General features: G+C 45.8%; 1 protein-coding gene across 2 annotated transcripts in view; it reads left to right on the top strand.

Moving 5' to 3' along the window:
- Positions 1 to 18,501, top strand: part of ARHGAP24 (Rho GTPase activating protein 24) — a 415,266-nt gene that overhangs the window by 24,331 nt on the left and 372,434 nt on the right. For both annotated transcript variants that reach the window (XM_083756498.1, XM_083756499.1), the window contains exon 2: positions 15,065 to 15,201. In XM_083756498.1, the coding sequence (XP_083612624.1) occupies positions 15,186 to 15,201 (16 nt within the window). In that variant the 5' untranslated portion in view covers positions 15,065 to 15,185. The remainder of the gene's footprint in view (positions 1 to 15,064; positions 15,202 to 18,501) is intronic.

Here is an 18,501-nt window from a genome sequence, read left to right as displayed (position 1 = left end):
GCCGAGGGCCTTCTGGCAGTTCCCTCACTGCAAGAAGTCAAGTTACAGGGAACCAGGCAGAGGGCCTTCTCGGTAGTGGCACGCGCCCTGTGCAACACCCTCCTACCAAAGAGAACAACTACCAGACTTTTAGAAGACATTTGAAGGCAGCCCTCTTTAGGGAAGCTTTTAACGTTTAACAGACTACTGTATTTTAATACTTTGTTGAAAGCCACCCAGAGTGGCTGGGGAAACCCAGTCAGATGGGCGGTGTATAAATAAATTATTATTATTATTATTATTATTATTATTATTATTATTATTATTATTATTATTTATTAATGCTTTAGTTGAGATTCCTGCATTGTGGAGGGTTAGACTCAATTCTATGATTTTATGAAACCCACCCTTCTGTGATTCCTATTGTACCATCCAGGAATAGCATTGTCTGCTGTTGTGAGAGAACCACTGGCAGCTATCCTTCTGAAATTTGTCAGGCTTCATCCCTTCAGAAAGGGTGACGATGTCTGCAAATTGAATCCAGTTATGGAAAACATTCAAAGCATTACAAATTTTAAAGTGGCCCTGCACAAAACACCTGGATGTATCTGCTAAGGGGGCTGCTATGGCTGAAAATTTAATTCAGTTGTGCGAGGGTGGGAGGCTGCAGCTAATTTTAGATTTTAGAAAAAATCTTACAGTGTCATAGAATCATAAAATTGTAGAGTTAAAAGGGACCCCGAGGGTCATTAGTCCAACCCCCTGTGATGCAGGAATATTAGCTAAAGCATCCATGACAGATGGCCATCCAACATGTTCTTAAAAACCTCTAAGGAAAGAGAGTCCACAAAATTTAGGGGCTGAACAGACATTTGGAGTTTCAGGAATAGTATGTGAGCAGTACACAATTTTGGTCAAAAGCTGAAATAGATGTGCTTTAAAAGTGCTTAGCTTTTGCCAGATCATACAAATCATCTTTATAAAATTTGTTGGTACCCAAAAAATTGAATTTCGGGGTTTTTAGCTGGAATATATGAAAAGGATGTAATCAAAAGTCCTGTGGTCGATGAGGACTCGTTATTTTCCATTACAAAAGTGCTCCAGAAGCACATGGGAAATCCTTATTGCAATGTTCATTATGACAGCAGGGAGGTCCCCGAGCACTACCCTTTCCATGGAGATACATGTGTGTGTGTGTGTGTGTGTGTGTGTGTGTGTGTGTGTGTGTGTGTATACCTGACAAATCCTGCAGCAAAGTCCAATCTGTGTTTTTTTAATAAGTTCACCTGACATCCATAAAGTATGCTGCCAAGTAAACATGCGCAAGCTTTCAGCCAAAGGATAATTTCCAAGTACATTTCAAGAAAAACTCAGCTGGCAGTCTTACTCTGTGATTATGGGATGAAAAGACAGTATTCTGGAGTATAGAGGTGCATGTTTACACAACGTGTCTACTGTATTTTGTGCAGAGGGCACAGGTTATATTTGAGACAGCCAAATGCAATCTGTTGTCGATCAGAGTTGAAGATGGTGGCTGCTGAATAGCTGTCTTCAGACAATATACATTTGCTTTTTAACTAGAGCTCAGCATCCACCTTTGATGGTTTTCCCTTTTTATTTTCTGTTATTTTTTTTATACATAAAATCATATGTGTGTCCTCTTTGTATTAAGCCCCCTGCACTCCTTAGCTGAATTAAGATTGTCTGTCTGCGGTGAGATGAGACAATATGAAGAATTCAGAGGGATTACAGTAATTATTCAAAATTGCATTGTGGAAAGGTAAACAGCCCCAAACAGCTGTTGGGACAAGTTATTCAGGTGCTTGTTTTTTTCACTTTTGAGCTAGTGGAGAAGGAGAAGGAGAAGGAGAAGGAGAAGGAGAAGGAGAAGGAGAAGGAGAAGGAGGAGGAGGAGGAGGAGGAGGAGGAGGAGGAGGAGAAGAAGAAGAAGAAGAAGAAGAAGAAGAAGAAGAAGAAGAAGAAGAAGAAGAAGAAGAAAGCCCATTTTGTTGTTGCCAAGTCAAACGTGTGAAGGCTGTGAAAAACAGGAGAGTCTATTTAAGAGAAATAATTGCCAGGGTATCTGAGTCAAGGAGCACCTCTCAGTGGGACAAGGCAAGATGAACATTCCAGGGGCATTGTAGTAAAAAGATATGATGGTTTGAATGTACAGAAAACAGGGTTAAGGGGAAGCTGATTTCTCTGCTCCCTTCACTGCCCTGCAGTCCTTGAAAAGACTCCTTCAAGGAATGTGGGAGCCAGAGATGCCAACTTGTATAAAATATCCCCCTCCAATAATCAAGGACAAGACATGGGACATGCACACCATTTGAATGGTGTGCCCCCCATCAACTTTGGGGGACACTGGGCCCCCTCACATATTTTATTGGGATAGCTGGAGGGACCTCAGCCCCTAGGAGTTGGCTCCTATGGTGGGACCCTCTGAGTGGGATGGGCTTTGGTGTGAGGTGGGGCAGAACATGGAAGGAGGGAGGTGGAGGTTGTTACGATATGGATGCAATGCTGCTGCAAAGTGCTAGCTTGAAAAGTAAACATGATGGGAATGTTGGGACTGCCCGTGGGAAACAGAGGGACAGTCAATTCACAGTGCAAAGCACTGGAATTAGCTCAGAGTGTAATATGAGCTCTTCTGTTTGTTCCTGTCCAGGAAGTACAGGAAGTGTTTGTCACTACACTGCTAGAGTTTGAAGAGAGCAGTCATGTTTTTTGTAATGCTGCAAAGACAGAAATAAAGGCATGTAAATACGTTTCTGTCTATCTCTTTCCCCTGCCAGGGGGCAGGAAAGAGGGGGTGTGTTCTTCTCACGTTTGAGAAGAATCGCCGATCAAGACCTAGCCTGCGCTTGCTGGGGAATGCAGCCAGGGAGGTCAACAGGGAATCAAGCCGGGTGCCTAGGATTGTTGCCAGTTTCTCCTGATATGGGCTTGAATTCCCAACATCTTCTGTTTTGGGGAAAGTCTCTTCCACCTGATTTCACAGTATCCCCTCCCCTTTCCCTCTCAGCTCCCCATATCACTGTTGGGATATAGTTCTGTTCCACCTTAAAAGGGAACAGGCATGACTGTTGTGTGTCACATGCCTGTTTACTTCCAGCACTTGCCGGGAACTTCCGTTTGTATACTGCTTTTGTTTTTAGCTGTTTTGCTGGAGACGAAGGGAAGCAGACATGTTTTCCTTTGTTCCTGAACTATGCTGAATAAAATGTTGTAGGTAATGCTTACACATGGCTCTGTCCGCCTCTTCCGTTGTGAGAAGATTTATTCACTCTGCACTCTGCTGATAGAGCGTGCACAAGTCTCTAAACATACCTGTCGCTGTTTGATGTTGTTCCAAGGGAGACCGGTGATCACCCGGCTGCCGGCTGGTGACCGGAGCTAGCTGGGGGGGGGGGGCTGCCTGATGTCCCTGTCTCCCCAGCAGTATCCCAAGATGCATTTCTCGTCAGCTGGTCCTGTTTCTATAAATGTGAGGTTGAATGTCTTACGCAGTTGAACGTGTCAGCTGAAAAAATAAACACTCTTGTGCATTCCCATCTCCATGCAGTTGGGGACAGCTTTGCTTGGGGGGGCACGGTCTCTTTGCCAGAAGTGAGCCCCCACCCCGATTCCTGGCCTTGCACTCTCTGCAGCAGGGTTAGCCAATGTAACCACACTGTAACCCTCCAGACATTGCTGGACTACAACTCTTATCATCCCTGACCATTGGCCGTGCTGGCTGGGGCTGATGGGAGTTGTAGTTCAATGGCATCTGGAGGGCACCCCATTGGCTGGCCCTGCTCTAGAGCCATCCCAGGCTTCAAAGCTGCAAAGGCCAAGTTTAAACAGATGTTAGCTGTGACCTCCACCACTTCATATGCAATAAGCAATAAGCAGCTTTCCTGCTAGCACTTCCCCTCTTAAAATATTTGCTTTTGCCAGAGGGTGTTGCTGTAGTGTTTAGGAGGAATGCAGGCCCACAAAGCCATGATTGCTCTTTAGTGCTCTGGTTTCCCCCCAGCCGTTTACTTTTCCACCCACTTTTCAAGGGATCCAATATTTGCATGTCTCTTCTCATCACCCGGAGAGTCATCAGCTACTGCTGTGCCTTCATTACTTTTTTGGACAACCATTTCTAGGACAAATCTTGACCGTGCTCTCACAAACCTCCTTCCCTGAGCAAAGGCACACCATCTGTGGGAGTCAGGTGTGTACCAGTTGAAATTGTTTCTTATACAGTGGTACCTTGGGTTAAGAACTTAATTCGTTCCAGAGGTCCGTTCTTAACCTGAAACTGTTCTTAACCTGAAGCACCACTTTAGCTAATGGGGCCTCCCTCTGCTGCTGCGCAATTTCTGTTCTCATCCTGAAGCAAAGTTCTTAACCCGAGGTACTATTTCTGGGTTAGCGGAGTCTGTAACCTGAAGCGTCGGTAACCTGAAGTGTCTGTAACCCGAGGTACCACTGTAATCCCACCAAATGGCCACACTAATGTTTTTCTCTTGCTCCTGATGCTCACCTCAATCATTCTCGACCGTTTAAAGCCCTACCCACAACCCCCAGGAAGATGATGTAAACCGGAAAGAAATCTCCGGGATAGCTTAATTGGCAGTACATGAGGCTGTTAATCTCAGGGATGTGGGTTTTTCAAGCCCCAGGTTGGGCAAAAGAACTGCTTGGATTGCAGATGGTTGGAACAGACGACCTTTGTGGTCCCTTCCAACTCTGTGTTTCTGAAGGATTTTATTGCTGCTGTTGTCCTAGTACAGGGATAGGGGAACCTGTGGTCCTCTACATGTTGCTGAACAACACCTTCCATCATCTCTGGTCACTGAGTTATGTTCCCTGGGATTGATGGGAGCTGCATCTCATTCAGCAACATCTGAGGTTAGGCACCTCTGTCTTTGTGCATTACTGTTGTGTTTTAAAGTCCATTGTTCTGGCTGGTCCGTGATCCTAATAAATATTAGATTGGAAAGTGCATCGCCAAAGAGATGTGGAAGATACATATTGAATTTATAAATGGTGTGATGGTGATAATGATAATGATGATGATGATAATAATAGTGCTGCTACACCAACTTCCCACCCTCTTTTCTCCTCTGCCCCTCCCAAAATTTGCTTCACTGGCAAACAGCTTACCTGTCAATCATTTAGTGGAAGAATAATGTTCCAAGAATAATAGAGAGAGGAAAATTCACTTAGGTGAATGTTTTACTAAAACATGTCCATCTCTTATTCAGATCATCTTCATATTATTTGTAGCAGGCATCAACTGGTAATGCAATCATTTTTTCAGAAATGAGATTTGGCAGGGAGACGGTCCGAGATTATTTTTGCAAGGAGTGTCTCTCTTTTAGTTATGTGGCAAGTCTCTACAAACTGGTAACTAGATCAGGAAGGAGTTTTTGTGCAACTTTCCTTTCATGATATCCTCTCAATGCCATTGCTGCAAGGTGACCTGCAGAATCGAGCAACTTTTTCTCTTTCATTCTTTCTGACAATGGTCAGGCCTGCATATTACTCAATGGCAAGGTGGACAGTGGGATGTTGCTTTTGTGTGGTGGCTATTTTTATGGGCCTCTGGTTGGTTGCATGACTTCTGCTTACCAGGAGAGGGAGGCAATGGGCAAGGTTGGCGTGGTGCAAACACACCAGCTAAACCCACCAGAGTTCCTGCCAGGGCACTTGCACTCCAACGACCTCACTGCTTCTTCCACTCTACGTCCTGGTAAGCAATGCAATGCAAAGAAATCAAACGCCAGGTGAATGGCACCTCTCTCACCACGCCATCTGCTACTGGCAAGAGTTGGCTTCCCGATTTGGGTGTCCACTATTCAACTCTTGCTTTCAAAGGAAATAATGACTGCAAAATTTAACTGAATTGTGAGTTGCATTCAGCTAAGTCCTACTCAGTGTAGACCCATTAAGATCAACGAAGCTAACTTAAATATGACCATTTTATTTATATACAATCGTACCTCGGAAGTCAAACGCCTTGCGAGTCAAACATTTTGGCTCCCGAACGGTGCAAACCCTGAAGTGAAACCCTGAAGTTCTGGTTTGCGAATGTTCTTTTGGAACACGAACGTTCGACATGGCTTCTGCGGCTTCTGATTGGCTGAAGGAGCTTCCTGCAGCCAATCAGAAGCCGCGCTTGGTTTCCAAACGTTTTAGAAGTTGAACAGACTTCCTAAACAGATTACATTTGACTTCTGAGATACAACTGTACAAAAATATTTATATACTGCTATTAGTGGTTTTTTTTAATAAATCCAGAGCGGATTTATTAAACATGCAGTAAAAACTGCATTAAAAAGTTGAAATCAATCATTAACATCAATGGGTCTCCTCTGAGTAGTACTAGCATTGAATGCCCCTGTCACAAAGGTAAAGGTAAAGGTACCCCTGCCCGTACGGGCCACTCTTGACAGACTCTGGGGTTGTGCGCCCATCTCACTTAAGAGGCCAGGGGCCAGCGCTGTCCGGAGACACTTCCGGGTCACGTGGCCAGCGTGACAAAGCTGCATCTGGCGAGCCAGAGCCGCACACGGAAACGCCGTTTACCTTCCCGCTGGTAAGCGGTCCCTATTTATCTACTTGCACCCGGAGGTGCTTTCGAACTGCTAGGTTGGCAGGCGCTGGGACCAAGCAGCGGGAGCGCACCCCGCCACAGGGATTCGAACTGCCGACCTTTCGATCGGCAAGTCCTAGGCGCTGAGGCTTTAACCCACAGCACCACCTGCGTCACAAAGTAGTGTGTAAATCAGATCTTCTGGTTGCACAGAACATCAAGCTTAAAAAATTAATAGGTTATAGAGAACCACCTGACCCAATTTGGCAATTAGTATAAAGAGGCATCTTGGGTCAAGGCTGTTGTGAATTCTTCGCGGCGCTTTAGCAGAAATGCTCAGAGTCCCAGGTTCTTCAGTGCAGTATTATTTATTAAAACAAAAAAAAATTCCTTCCAGTAGCACCTTAAAGACCAACTAAGTCAGTTCTTGGTATGAGCTTTCGTGTGCATGCACACTTCTTCAGATACGAAGAAGTATTATTTATTGTGAGCTATGCACAGTGGTACCTCGGGTTAAGTACTTAATTCGTTCCGGAGGTCTGTTCTTAACCTGAAGCACCACTTTAGCTAAAGGGGCCTCCTGCTGCCGCTGTGCCACTGGAGCACAATATCTGTTCTCATCCTGAAGCAAAGTTCTTAACCTGAAGCACTATTTCTGGGTTAGTGGAGTCTGTAACCTGAAGCGTATGTAACCCGAGGTACCACTGTATATACAAATATCTACGGAAGCGGTTCATACAGTCAGACAGAGTACCTGGCTGCACCTTAAGGCAAATAGGAAGACTCTTTCTCTCTGACCACACTCCTCTACACCACCACTTTTACTGCTGGACAGGTTTCCCTTTTAAACGGATGACAGCCAATCAACTGTCAGCACATTATTGCTGAGTCATTCTGACCCAGCACCTCCATAGAAAGTATTGCATCAGCCTGTTGCATCAACTAGCAAACTCAAGCCTGCAGACTTACTATCTTACATAGCATTCTGTGAATCCCGACAAAGGCTGCCTCCTTCCTTGACATCCTTCAGGCAACAGATAAAGGCCTAATGTGGATTTGAATTCTGATATATGCCATTGATTATATAATATCTCTGATAGCGGCAATACATAAAGCTCCCACAGTGTGATCTTGAATTATTTCTGGTCCCTCAAAAGACCCTTGTTCCCCTCTCGTGTTATTCAACATGGACCCACTGAATAGTGTTGTGTGTTGGAGTATGGACTTGATAATGACATCATCTTCCACATATGAAAGTGTAGAATGAATGGACGACCCCTTTTCTGACCAAACTGAGACGTCCATTCTTTTATTAAAGCACTAATTTTCTATTATGTGATAAAATCTACTCTAAAATCAAAGCACTCTCTTCCTGTAATAATGCTGATTTTTTTGATTATTATTATTTAAATGAATGGCAGCCAAAGGTTATGCATGAATTTTAATTATCCATTATAATATGGAATTTGTTTTAGGCAAAAACTGTAGTTTTTGTACAGTGGCAGATTTAGGGGAGCACAACCAGTTCACCCGCACCCACTCTGCCTCGGAGGGTTGCTGCAGGGGGTGCTGTAGCAATGACGGAATAATGGAAGGTGAGAGGTGAGGGGGGAGGCAAATTTTGGCATCGCCTCTGAAATGTTAAAGCCCAAAGTCTGCCACTGGTTGTATATCTGGCTTGGAAAAATAAAGCTAAGCTGTAATAATGACTGACATCTATAGGATTCCTCATTTGTATGGCCTTTGTATACAAAAGTTTGCTTAACTAACTGAGCAATCTTAACCATAGGAAGTCAGTGTAACTTACCCTGGCATAAGGTAAAGGGACCCCTGACCATTAGGTCCAGTCGCGGACAACTTTGGGGTTGTGGCGCTCATCTCGCTTTATTGGCCGAGGGAGCCAGCATACAGCTTCCAGGTCATGTGGCCAGCATGACTAAGCCGCTTCTGGTGAACCAGAGCAGTGCACAGAAACGCCGTTTGCCTTCCCGCCGGAGCAGTACATATTTATCTACTTGCACTTTGACGTGCTTTCGAAGTGCTAGGTTGGCAGGAGCAGGGACCGAGCAACGGGAGCTCACCCCGTCATGGGGGTTCGAACCGCCGACCTTCTGATCAGCAAGTCCTAAGCTCTGTGGTTTAACCCACAGCACCACCCACATACCCTGGCATACATTACCCCTATTCCAAATTCCTGTTAGCTGCTATTAATCTTAAAAAAAAAATCTTAAAAAATTTAAAGCACTGGGAACTTCAGTCATTGATTTCCAATTGTCATGTCTAGTTGAGCTCCAAGAGTGTCGGCAATGTTTAAACACTTTGGGTTGCATTCGGCTAAGTCCTACTTAAAGTTAACAAACCTAAGTTAGTCATGTACATTAACTTCAGTGGGTCTACTCTGAGTAGGAATAGCATTAATACCACCCATTTACTGAACGTGTTTTTTTTTTTAAAAAAAACCCACACACCTTGATTAATCTGCAGGAAAAGTACAAGTTAATTTAAATCGATTTCACATATCAAATTGATCTCCCGTTGGATGAAATATAAGAAATCAATGTTTCAGTACAGCTTTATTCGGAGGATATTAGGTTGCAGTTGATGTGTTTGTGGTGTGGAGCCTCAGCTGATCCAAAGCAAGTCTTGACTCCTCATGTCAGAACAATAGAATAAAACAAAGTTGGGAAGTCTAGGGTCTGAGGATTGATTGTGGCCCCCCCCCCCAATCTCGATATCAGGCCCTTGGGACTGTTCCCTGGGACTCTCTCCTGAGAGCCAGTGTGGTGTAGTGGTTAAGGGCAGTAGTCTCGTAATCTGGGGAACCGGGTTCGCGTCTCTGCTCCTCCACATGCAGCTGCTGGGTGACCTTGGGCCAGTCACACTTCTCTGAAGTCTCTCAGCCCCACTCACCTCACAGAGTGTTTGTTGTGGGGGAGGAAGGGAAAGGAGGAAGCTGCTTTGAGACTCCTTAAAGGGAGTGAAAGGCGGGATATCAAATCCAAACTCTCCTTCTCTTCTTCTTATGCCCTCTCCCAGGACACCAGCCTTTCTCTGGATCTTCCTTAAATACTTTTGCCCTGTTGCTGAACCATAGTAATGCTTTTTGCTTGACTGGATGGAGGATGAAAAAGTGTGTGTGTGTGTGTGTGTGTGTGTGTGTGATTCCTGGATTGCAGGGGGTTGGACTAGATGACCATAGCTGTCAACTTTTCCCTTTTCTGGCGAGGAATCCTATTCGGAATAGAGGAATTTCGCTTAAAAAAAGGGAAACGTTGACAGCTATGTAGATGATCCTTCCAACTCTACAATTCTATGATTCTTTAATCACTGGCCCCAGAAGGTTGGCCATGGAAGAACATGGCCCCTGGGCTGATAAAAATGATCCTGCAGCAAAACAATAGAGCATCGTGAATAAATGGAGGACAGCTAAAAACAGAGCAGAAGAACCTGACTTGGAGGCAGAATCAACAGGGCTTGCTAACTTCCCTCCCTGTTGCACACCTTGATAAGAAACAGCTGGAACAAGACCTGTCTGGAACGAGACTCAGCTGTAGACCATTGAGCTTCAGGACTCCTGTTAATTCAGAAGAGGTGTGTCTGGCAAGCAGGGAGAAACTGGCAAATGGGAAAAAACACTTAGAGGTAGTTGGAGTGACTAGCTCGTGACAGTACTTGGTGTACGGCTGCAGAGGATACCTAGCTGCCCCCCAGATGGGAACAAGCTAGGAAGGAGGCCGAAGGAAGGACTCTCCCCCACAAGTCCCAGAAGGTGGGTAAGCATTGCTACAAATCCTTGTTGGCTAGATTCCTCTCCTTCAACCCTCCCGGACTTGGGACAGTCCTGGAATGGAAGAGCAGGATGTTCTTTCTTACGCTATGCTAGCACCAGGAAAGGCTGAGCTGAAGCTTCCATCGAAGGAACTGCTGGGCTATATTTATGGGATACCAAAGTGCTTGTGAGTGGACCCGCCAGCTGACTCCTGGGTAGGGGCAGCTGCCTGAAACATTAATCCAGGGAGGTTGCTTTAAGGCTCAGGGAGATGCATCTCTCACATTTTGATGGGTGGCTGGTGGCGTATGCTATATCACACTTAATCCCCTAATAAAAGCTGTGAACTGAACATCCCCGTGGTCATGGCTGTTTGTGCAAATGAAAAAGAGGGCTGGGTAATTATAATTATAATTCATTATTTATAGCCCGCCCATCTGGCTGGGTTTCCTCAGCCACTCTGGGCAGTTCCCAACAGAACATAAAAAGATCAACCATTAAAAACTTACCTAAACAGGGCTGCCTTCAGATGTCTTCTAAAAGTCAGGTCGTTGTTTATTTCATTCACATCTGATGGGAGGGCGTTCCACAGGGTGGGCGCCACTACCAAGAAGGCCCTCTGCCTGGTTCCCTGTAACCTCACATCTCACAGTGAGGAAACTGCCAGAAGGCCCTCGGAGCTGGACCTCAGTGTCTGGGTTGAACGATGGGGGTGGAGACGCTCCTCCAGGTATACTGGGCCAAGGCCATTTAGGGCTTTAAAGGTCAGCACCAACACTTTGAATTGTGCTCGGAAATGTACTGGGAGCCAATGTAGGTTTTTCAGGACCGGTGTTGTATGGTCTTGGCCACTCCCAGTCACCAGTCTAGCTGCCACATTCTGGATTAATTGCGTTTCCGGGTCACCTTCAAAGGTAGCCCCACGTAGAGCGCATTGCAGTAGTCCAAGCGGGAGATAACCAGAGCATGCACCACTCTGGTGAGACCGTCCGTGAGTAGGTAGGGTCTCAGCCTGCGTACCAGATGGGGTTGATAAACAGCTGCCCTGGACACAGAATTGACCTGCGTCTCCATGGACAGCTGAGAGTCCAAAATGACTCTGCTCATGGAAGTCCAACAATGGAAAGCCTGTAAGCAGGACCTGAGCACCACAGCACTCTTCTCGCTTGCTGCTTCTGCCCTTTTGGCTAGACCAGGAATGTGGTCAGAGAACCATAGAGTAGGTACGTCTAGGACTGCACTAAAAGACTGCAGAGCCAAGATGAAACTGCTGCGTACAGTTAAAGTGGTACAAACTTCACCTTCATGTCACGTTGCCCCTCAAATCCTCCTATAATAATGAAATCCTGCTTAGCGGTGGAATATCTACAGTGCGGTCATGGCATTGAGAGAAACGGGCCGGCTATCCTGGGAGGATTGTAAGAAAATGAACAAATAGCTGCTACTATGAATAACAAATCAAGGAAGCTATTTTGAGATATATTGAAAGAATGGAAATTAGTGAAAGATTAACGGAAGAAGCTGGATAGCCATGTTATTCTTGGGCATGGCATATTTTATAAAGATTTGCTGAACTAGCGAGCAAGGGAAGGGGAAAAAACCCAATGTGATTTTATCTGGTTGTAAGTATATGCAAAGCTAATAGCAGCCACAGCATAAATTTTAGTGCTCAGTAACTAGATGATGGATATTCTTTTTAGATATAGCAAATATTTTTAACTCCAGAAACACCAGCTAGCATGTGTCTCAGTGCTGCAAATAAACTCACGGCAAGTGATAAGTGACCCTGGTGGTTCTTGTTTTGAGGAGGGCCCCCCCAAATATGCTTTCTTATTGACATTTTGCCTATAGTGAAAGCAAAGTTCCCCTGTTGTGTATACAACAGTTGTGTAAAATTCTTTCTCCTCCTCCCCTAGGCTTTTCATTAATTTTCATAGGTATTTAATAGTTTTATTAATTTAGCAGCAGTGCTGTTTTATAGATGTAGAAAGAGCATCGTCTTCACATATGATGGATTTAATGTTGCTTTCTGTGGTTGCTGCTTCTGTTATTTTGGTATGGGGAAATTTTATATAATGGGGGAGGTTTTTTCTTCGATGTTGGTTAGAAGATGGAACTTTGCGGTTTTGAATTTTGTGTTTTCGATTTTGAAAATGCATCGCAAGGTGAACTGTCTTTGTTTTGACCTGATATCGCTGAGTTAGGCAGTTCCTCACAGAAGTGCCCTGTGCTGAAGGTTGCTTATACAAATCATGCTAATCTGTGCGCTTTTTAAAAGGCGAAAACTTGTGAATCTGGTTAATGCAGCATGAAGCATGGGAAACTGCCAGTATTAATTTGAGCAATGGCCTCCATTTAAGTCCAATGATCTGGTCGATGAACATTTTTCAGTTCTTGTGAACAGATGTGGTTTTCGAAGATGTGCGCACTTCATCCCCAATTGCTGTTAATATGGAAATATTTGGCACTCGGGCTCTGCTCTGGGAGATATGGTTCAGGGACAGGTTGCAGCAAGGGTCCAAAGCTGGGAATACTGAAGGGTTGGTGGCTTCAACCCAGCAGGTCAGGCAGCAGTTGCTGCAACTTGGATGGAAAGCTGAGGAGAGGTCCTCAATCGTTGGGGGAAGATGCGAAAGTCATTGCCTCTGACTTGGTCTATCCTACCTCCCAGGATTGTTGGGAAGATAAAATGAGAGAAAGGGGACCACATACTCCCTCTTGAGCTCCCTGAGATATACTGTTGGTCAGATATAAACTTAATAGATAAATCCACTTCTCCAGAGCCAGTCTTATGATAGCCTTTATGTCTCTGAATTGCAACAGCAATTATCAGATGGAGCAATTAGATTTTTGCATTGGGCTTGACCTCTCTGACTTGACCTCTTTCTGAAGCATGAGTTCCGTGTCTCTGCAAATACTTGGGCCTCCTTATTTGCTTGAGCCCTACTCTTTGAGGAGCTCCTCCTCACCACCTGTAACAAACAAATTAAACTCCAGGCCACATGAAGGGCTTGGGAACCACAACAGTGTTACAGCTAAGCTGGCATAATATTCTCTCTCATTATGGGTCTAATATGGGAGAAGGCAATCACCATTATCATATTCGTCAGATGGAGGGCCTTGATGCATCATAAATAACATTAAGTGATGATGATTCTCCAAAAGGCTCGAACCGTTAATTATTGAATCCTTAATTATTTGTTTCCAGACTGGGCTGGAAGGGTCCTTGCATGATCAGTCTGTTCAGTATGGAAGATAAATAAAAGGCATCCTGTCTTGCTTGCCCCTTGTTGGCATAGATTTCATGTGTAGGTTTCTCTGTAATGGCAATTGTCCAACATTTACTATGGTGCTAGAGGTCAATAGTAGGAGTTCTATTGCTTCTCTATTACCACAGGCCTGGCAGCATCTATCTGCAGACACTCCTACCCAGGGGCAAAGGAAGGCGTTGTCACACCTGGGGCAGGCGTTGCTACATAGGGCTCATGTGCGGCATCGCTACGTATGACGCATGCGTCGTATGTAGCGACGCCGCACATGCGCTGTACATAGCGGTTTGCTGCCGCCGCTCCAGTGCCATACGGACGATGCCGGAATCCTCTGCTTGCGGCTGCAGTGGCGCGATGGCTGCTTGCGCCACTGTGAGCCCCCGCAGGGTGTCTTCTTGCCACCCCCGCAGACATGGAACCTGGGGCACACCGCCCCTGGCCTCCCTGTTCCGATGCCATTGCTCCCACCACAGATGAATGTAAGTTAGGGTTAATGGACGTCCCCGGTTCCTGGGGACAGTCCCCAGATTTGCAAATCTGTCCCTGGACAAATTCCGTCCCTGGAATGTCCTCAGATTTGCAAATCTGTCCCTGGGAAACGTGGCAGCGGCAGCCTCAGCAGTCCGGAGCCAGCCTGATAGCGCAGTTGGCTCTGGCTGGCTTCAGGAGCTGCTCGCTGCCCGCTGCCGTGGCACCCACCATTTTTTCTGTGCCACGGCAGCGAGCAGCTCCTGCTGCACTGCCAGGCTGGCCCCTCCTGGGCAACAGCCGCCTGCCTGTGATTCCTGAGCCTCCCCTGATCTGTCAAAACAAAGGGGGTAGCAGGAAGGAGATCCAGGGAGGTGCGGGAATCATTTGCGGGTGGCACGCCGTTGCCCAGTTTTTTTAAGGTGTGAAAGAAGGGCTTTGCACCTGTATACAATATGCATGTGTGTTTGGGCCCAGGGTCTTTTGCCTCACCATCCCCACTACTGACTCCCTGTTGCTACTCAGCTTCAAAAAATAAATAAATAAAGTGTTCCCAGATTCATTGGGGGAAAAAAATCTGGTAACCATAATGTAAGTGCCCAATTAACTGCAACCCTTCAACATTTGGGGCCAGTGGCACACAATCTCACTGGAGTAGAATGCCATTAATGGATTGTGTCTTAATATTCTCTCTCTGACATAACACAGAGATTGCAGTGGCTTTGGAGTGTGCCTCATCATCCGGAGGGGCCCTGAGGACATTGCCAGGTGCTCTCTTCCTTAGCAGAGAGGGCCTCTTTGCGTGAGAACCTGATGTGAATGCAGAAGGGTGGTCCAATTCCTGGCATATCTAGGGAATACCTCTTGCACAAAACCCTGGAGCGCTACTGCAAGTCAGTGTAGACAATACTGAGACAGATGGAGCAATGGTCTGACTCAGTATGGGGAAGATGCTTTTGTTCCTAGAAGGGGGCTGTTGAAACTGGAAACTTCTTTTGTCTTTTGCAGGCATGGACCCATCCTCAGTTCTTGAGGTGCCCATCATTCTGGATGAAGGCCATGGCACCCTGAAGGTAGCTGGCGTCGCCATCCTGTTTTGGGGTCTTCTCCTACAGAGATCAGGTGATTGATGCAGTATATAAGAGGTAAGACTGTCTACGTACCTTCACTATGTGTTATGTACTGAATTGAATAGGATCCAAAATGCAGCAGTCTGATTGGTCCTAGAACAATAGGATTCAGAATGCAGCAGTCTGATTGGTCCTAGAACAATAGGATTCAGAATGCAGCAGTCTGATTGGTCCACAGGAGCCCCCCAATCCAGCTCCAGGTGAATCCGCAACCCGATTGGCCTACAGGAGAATCCCAGAATTAGCCAATCACATGGGGCCCATTATGTAAATAGTGTTATATAAAGCAGATATTCTGGGTAAACTTCCATTCCTCTTCACCACTATGAGCTGAATAAAGAGCATGAAATCCACTCTCGACTCTGAGTCTATTTCGCTATTTTTGCATAACACACATTGAAAGAAGCCGTGTACAGGGTTGCGCAGGTAAAGCCCTCCTCCTTCCACATCACCACCTTGCTACCTTGATTCCTGCGTGCCAAAGCTATGCCAAGAGGCATTCTACTTGTCTACTGATATAGGGGAGCTCTAGTCATGTACATGAGGAGGGACCCTGTTCTGATGTAGCTTGAGCAGGTGGGTGTTGGGTGTGTTTGTGTGTGGCAGTGGCATGCAGTGGTGGGGGCACTGAGCTTCCCCGCGTGGCTTTTCAACCTCACCCACACCTTTCAACACATGAGCCCCCTAATATGACCTACCAGGAAAAAAGGCTTTGAAAATGTCATAGGTATGTGATGCGCCTGTGTGCAAGAATCCTTGCACCCCAACAAAGCTTCTGCTCTACTTTCCTCTCCCTTTCATATTTCCCTTTATTGAGAGATGGACCCTGACAGATAGTTGAATGACTGCCCTTTGGACAGTATCTTCAGTCAGATGAGCTAAACATTTGGGTATTCTAAAGGAGAGACTTGATGACACTTCCCCCAACTTCATTATCTGAGCATCCTTTGAATTCTATATCTGTCAACATTGCTGTATTAAAAATTCATCAAGTCTGGAGCATTTATTCCTGTAGTTAAAATTGCTATGGAAACTCCTTTTTTGCCTTCCTTTTTATATTCCCCCCCCCCCCAATTTATTGCTTCGTTATTTGGTGGGTATTTTTATTTTTTCCATCCATCACAATCAGAGCTTGTCTAATGTGGTTTTCAGATGTTTCTCACAAATGTGTGTTTTTCCAAAAGACTCAGATATTTTCAGAGTGTTGCCAGACTTGATGACCAAGCATTAAAGCAGATTTGAGGAACCTGTGGCTCTCCAGATGTTGTTGGAATCCAAATCCCATCAGACCCAGCCAGTCCCACAACATCTGGAGGACCATAGCTCGCCCCTCCCCTTCCGGCCTCAGACCCCTGTTCAGTTCTCTGTCATTCACACTGTCTCTGCATGAAAGAGTTGGGGTTTTTTTGCTTTGGGAAAACGTATCCCAAATCTGATAATTTTAGAAATACAACTCTGTGTATTTGGGAGAGGGATCTATGTCAATGTAGAGGAAAGGCAAGATACACATGTTAGAATAGCCTTCCCCACACCTGACTCCCCAGATGTTTCTGGATTACAATTCCCAACGTTCCTGGCCATTGGCCAGACTTGTTGGGGGCGGGGTGAAAGAAGTTTGAGTCCAGCAACATCTGGGGACCCAAGGTTTGGGAAGAATGTCTTAGATAAAAAAAACCCTAAAAATGTACAGCTGGTGCAAAATGCTGTGGCCGTAAGACTTTCTGGTATATGTTTTTCTTACAGTATCTCACCAATCTGGCTTGTGATTCATTTCTGGGTACAATTGCACTGGCTTCTGGTTCATTTCTCCAGATGCAATTCAAGGTGCTGATTATTACCATATTGGCCTGAATATAAGCCACACTCCCCCCCCCCCCAAAATTCTGACAGTGACAAGTTAAAGTGCAACTTATATTCGCGACCTTACGGTATGCAGCCCAGGAGCATGGGGGCAAACAGCACCAAGAGCACGGCAAAGCGGTGCCTGCCCCACACCCCACGCATAGTCCCCCATCCTCTCTCACAAGGCTGGGTAGGGAAAGAGCAAGGAAGATGAAAGGCCGCCGGCAACACAGCATGGCTCCCCCCTGTCCAGTATGCAGCCAGGAGCAGCAAGGAAGGGAGTGGCTTATACTGTGGTATCTCTAGATACGAATGGGATCAGTTCTGGAGCCCTATTCACATCTAGAGGTAAACTTAACTAGCGACGGCGCGTCTGTGCATGCGCGCGTCACTTTTCGCTGCTTCTGCACATGCGCCTGACGTCATTTTGAGCATCTCTGCATGCGCAAGCGGTGAAACCCGGAAGTAATGTGCTCCATTACTTCTAGGTTGCTGAGGAGCGCAACTCGAACATGCTCAACTCGAAGCATATTTAACCTGAGGTATGACTGTATTCGGGTATTTTTTCTCCCCGCCTCCAATTTTAAAGATGCGGCTTATATTTGGGTGCGGATTATATTCAGGCCAATACGGTACCATCTACAAAGGCTCAAAGGGTTTGGGACTAGGATATTCAAAGGACCGCCTCCTCCCACATGAACTTGGCCATCAGCTGCAGAGGTGCCACTCTGCATTCCACTATTAAGGCAGGTCTGATGGGGCAGAGAAACATGACCAACAATGGACTGTGAAAGCTAAGTAGAACCTCCATTGCCTCCTGCAGATGCTGTCTTATCAGGAGTTCCGTTCTGCACAGTGTGGGAAAGGGGCCTTTAGTGTTGTGGCACCTGCCCCTTGGAATTCCCTCCTCTTGAACATTAGACAGGTTCTATCTCTGCTGTCTTTTTTGGTGCCAGCTGAATTCCTTCCTCTTTCAGGAAGCCTTTTAAGCGGAGATCTTTCCCAGTCTCCCATCTTTACTGGAATTGTTCCTAAGACGTTGCTGTTGGTTGTTGCCCTGGGCTCCTTTAGGAGGAAGGGCGGGATACAAATTTAAAAATAAAATACAAAATAGTGAAAACATTGGGAGATCTACCAGTTTTCCATGCCTGGGCTTGATGGTCTGACAGTATATGGCAGTTTTATCTAATCATAAGCGTGCATTAAAATTGTGGTACAGAAAATAGTTGTGATGGCAGTACCAGCTGCTGCTGCTGCTGTGTTCATCCTTGCAAGTATCTTTCATTTTTCTCATGCCCTTCAGGTATCTTGGCTCCATAGAGCCTGTGTAGGTGGGAGCTAAGGAGGAACCACACCACAAAGCAACTTCATGGTGCAACATGCCTCATTGCCTTGTGGGTGGAAATATTTGTCAATTCCAGTTTCAGCTTTGGATTCCCCATGAAAATGTCTGCATGGACATTTTTGTGTGCA

The sequence above is a fragment of the Podarcis gaigeae genome, assembly GCF_964106915.1.
Source record: "Podarcis gaigeae genome assembly, chromosome: 9".
NCBI lineage: Eukaryota > Metazoa > Chordata > Lepidosauria > Squamata > Lacertidae > Podarcis > Podarcis gaigeae.
The sequence above is the reverse complement of the archived record's forward strand: the minus strand, read 5'-3'. Positions and strand labels throughout refer to the sequence as shown.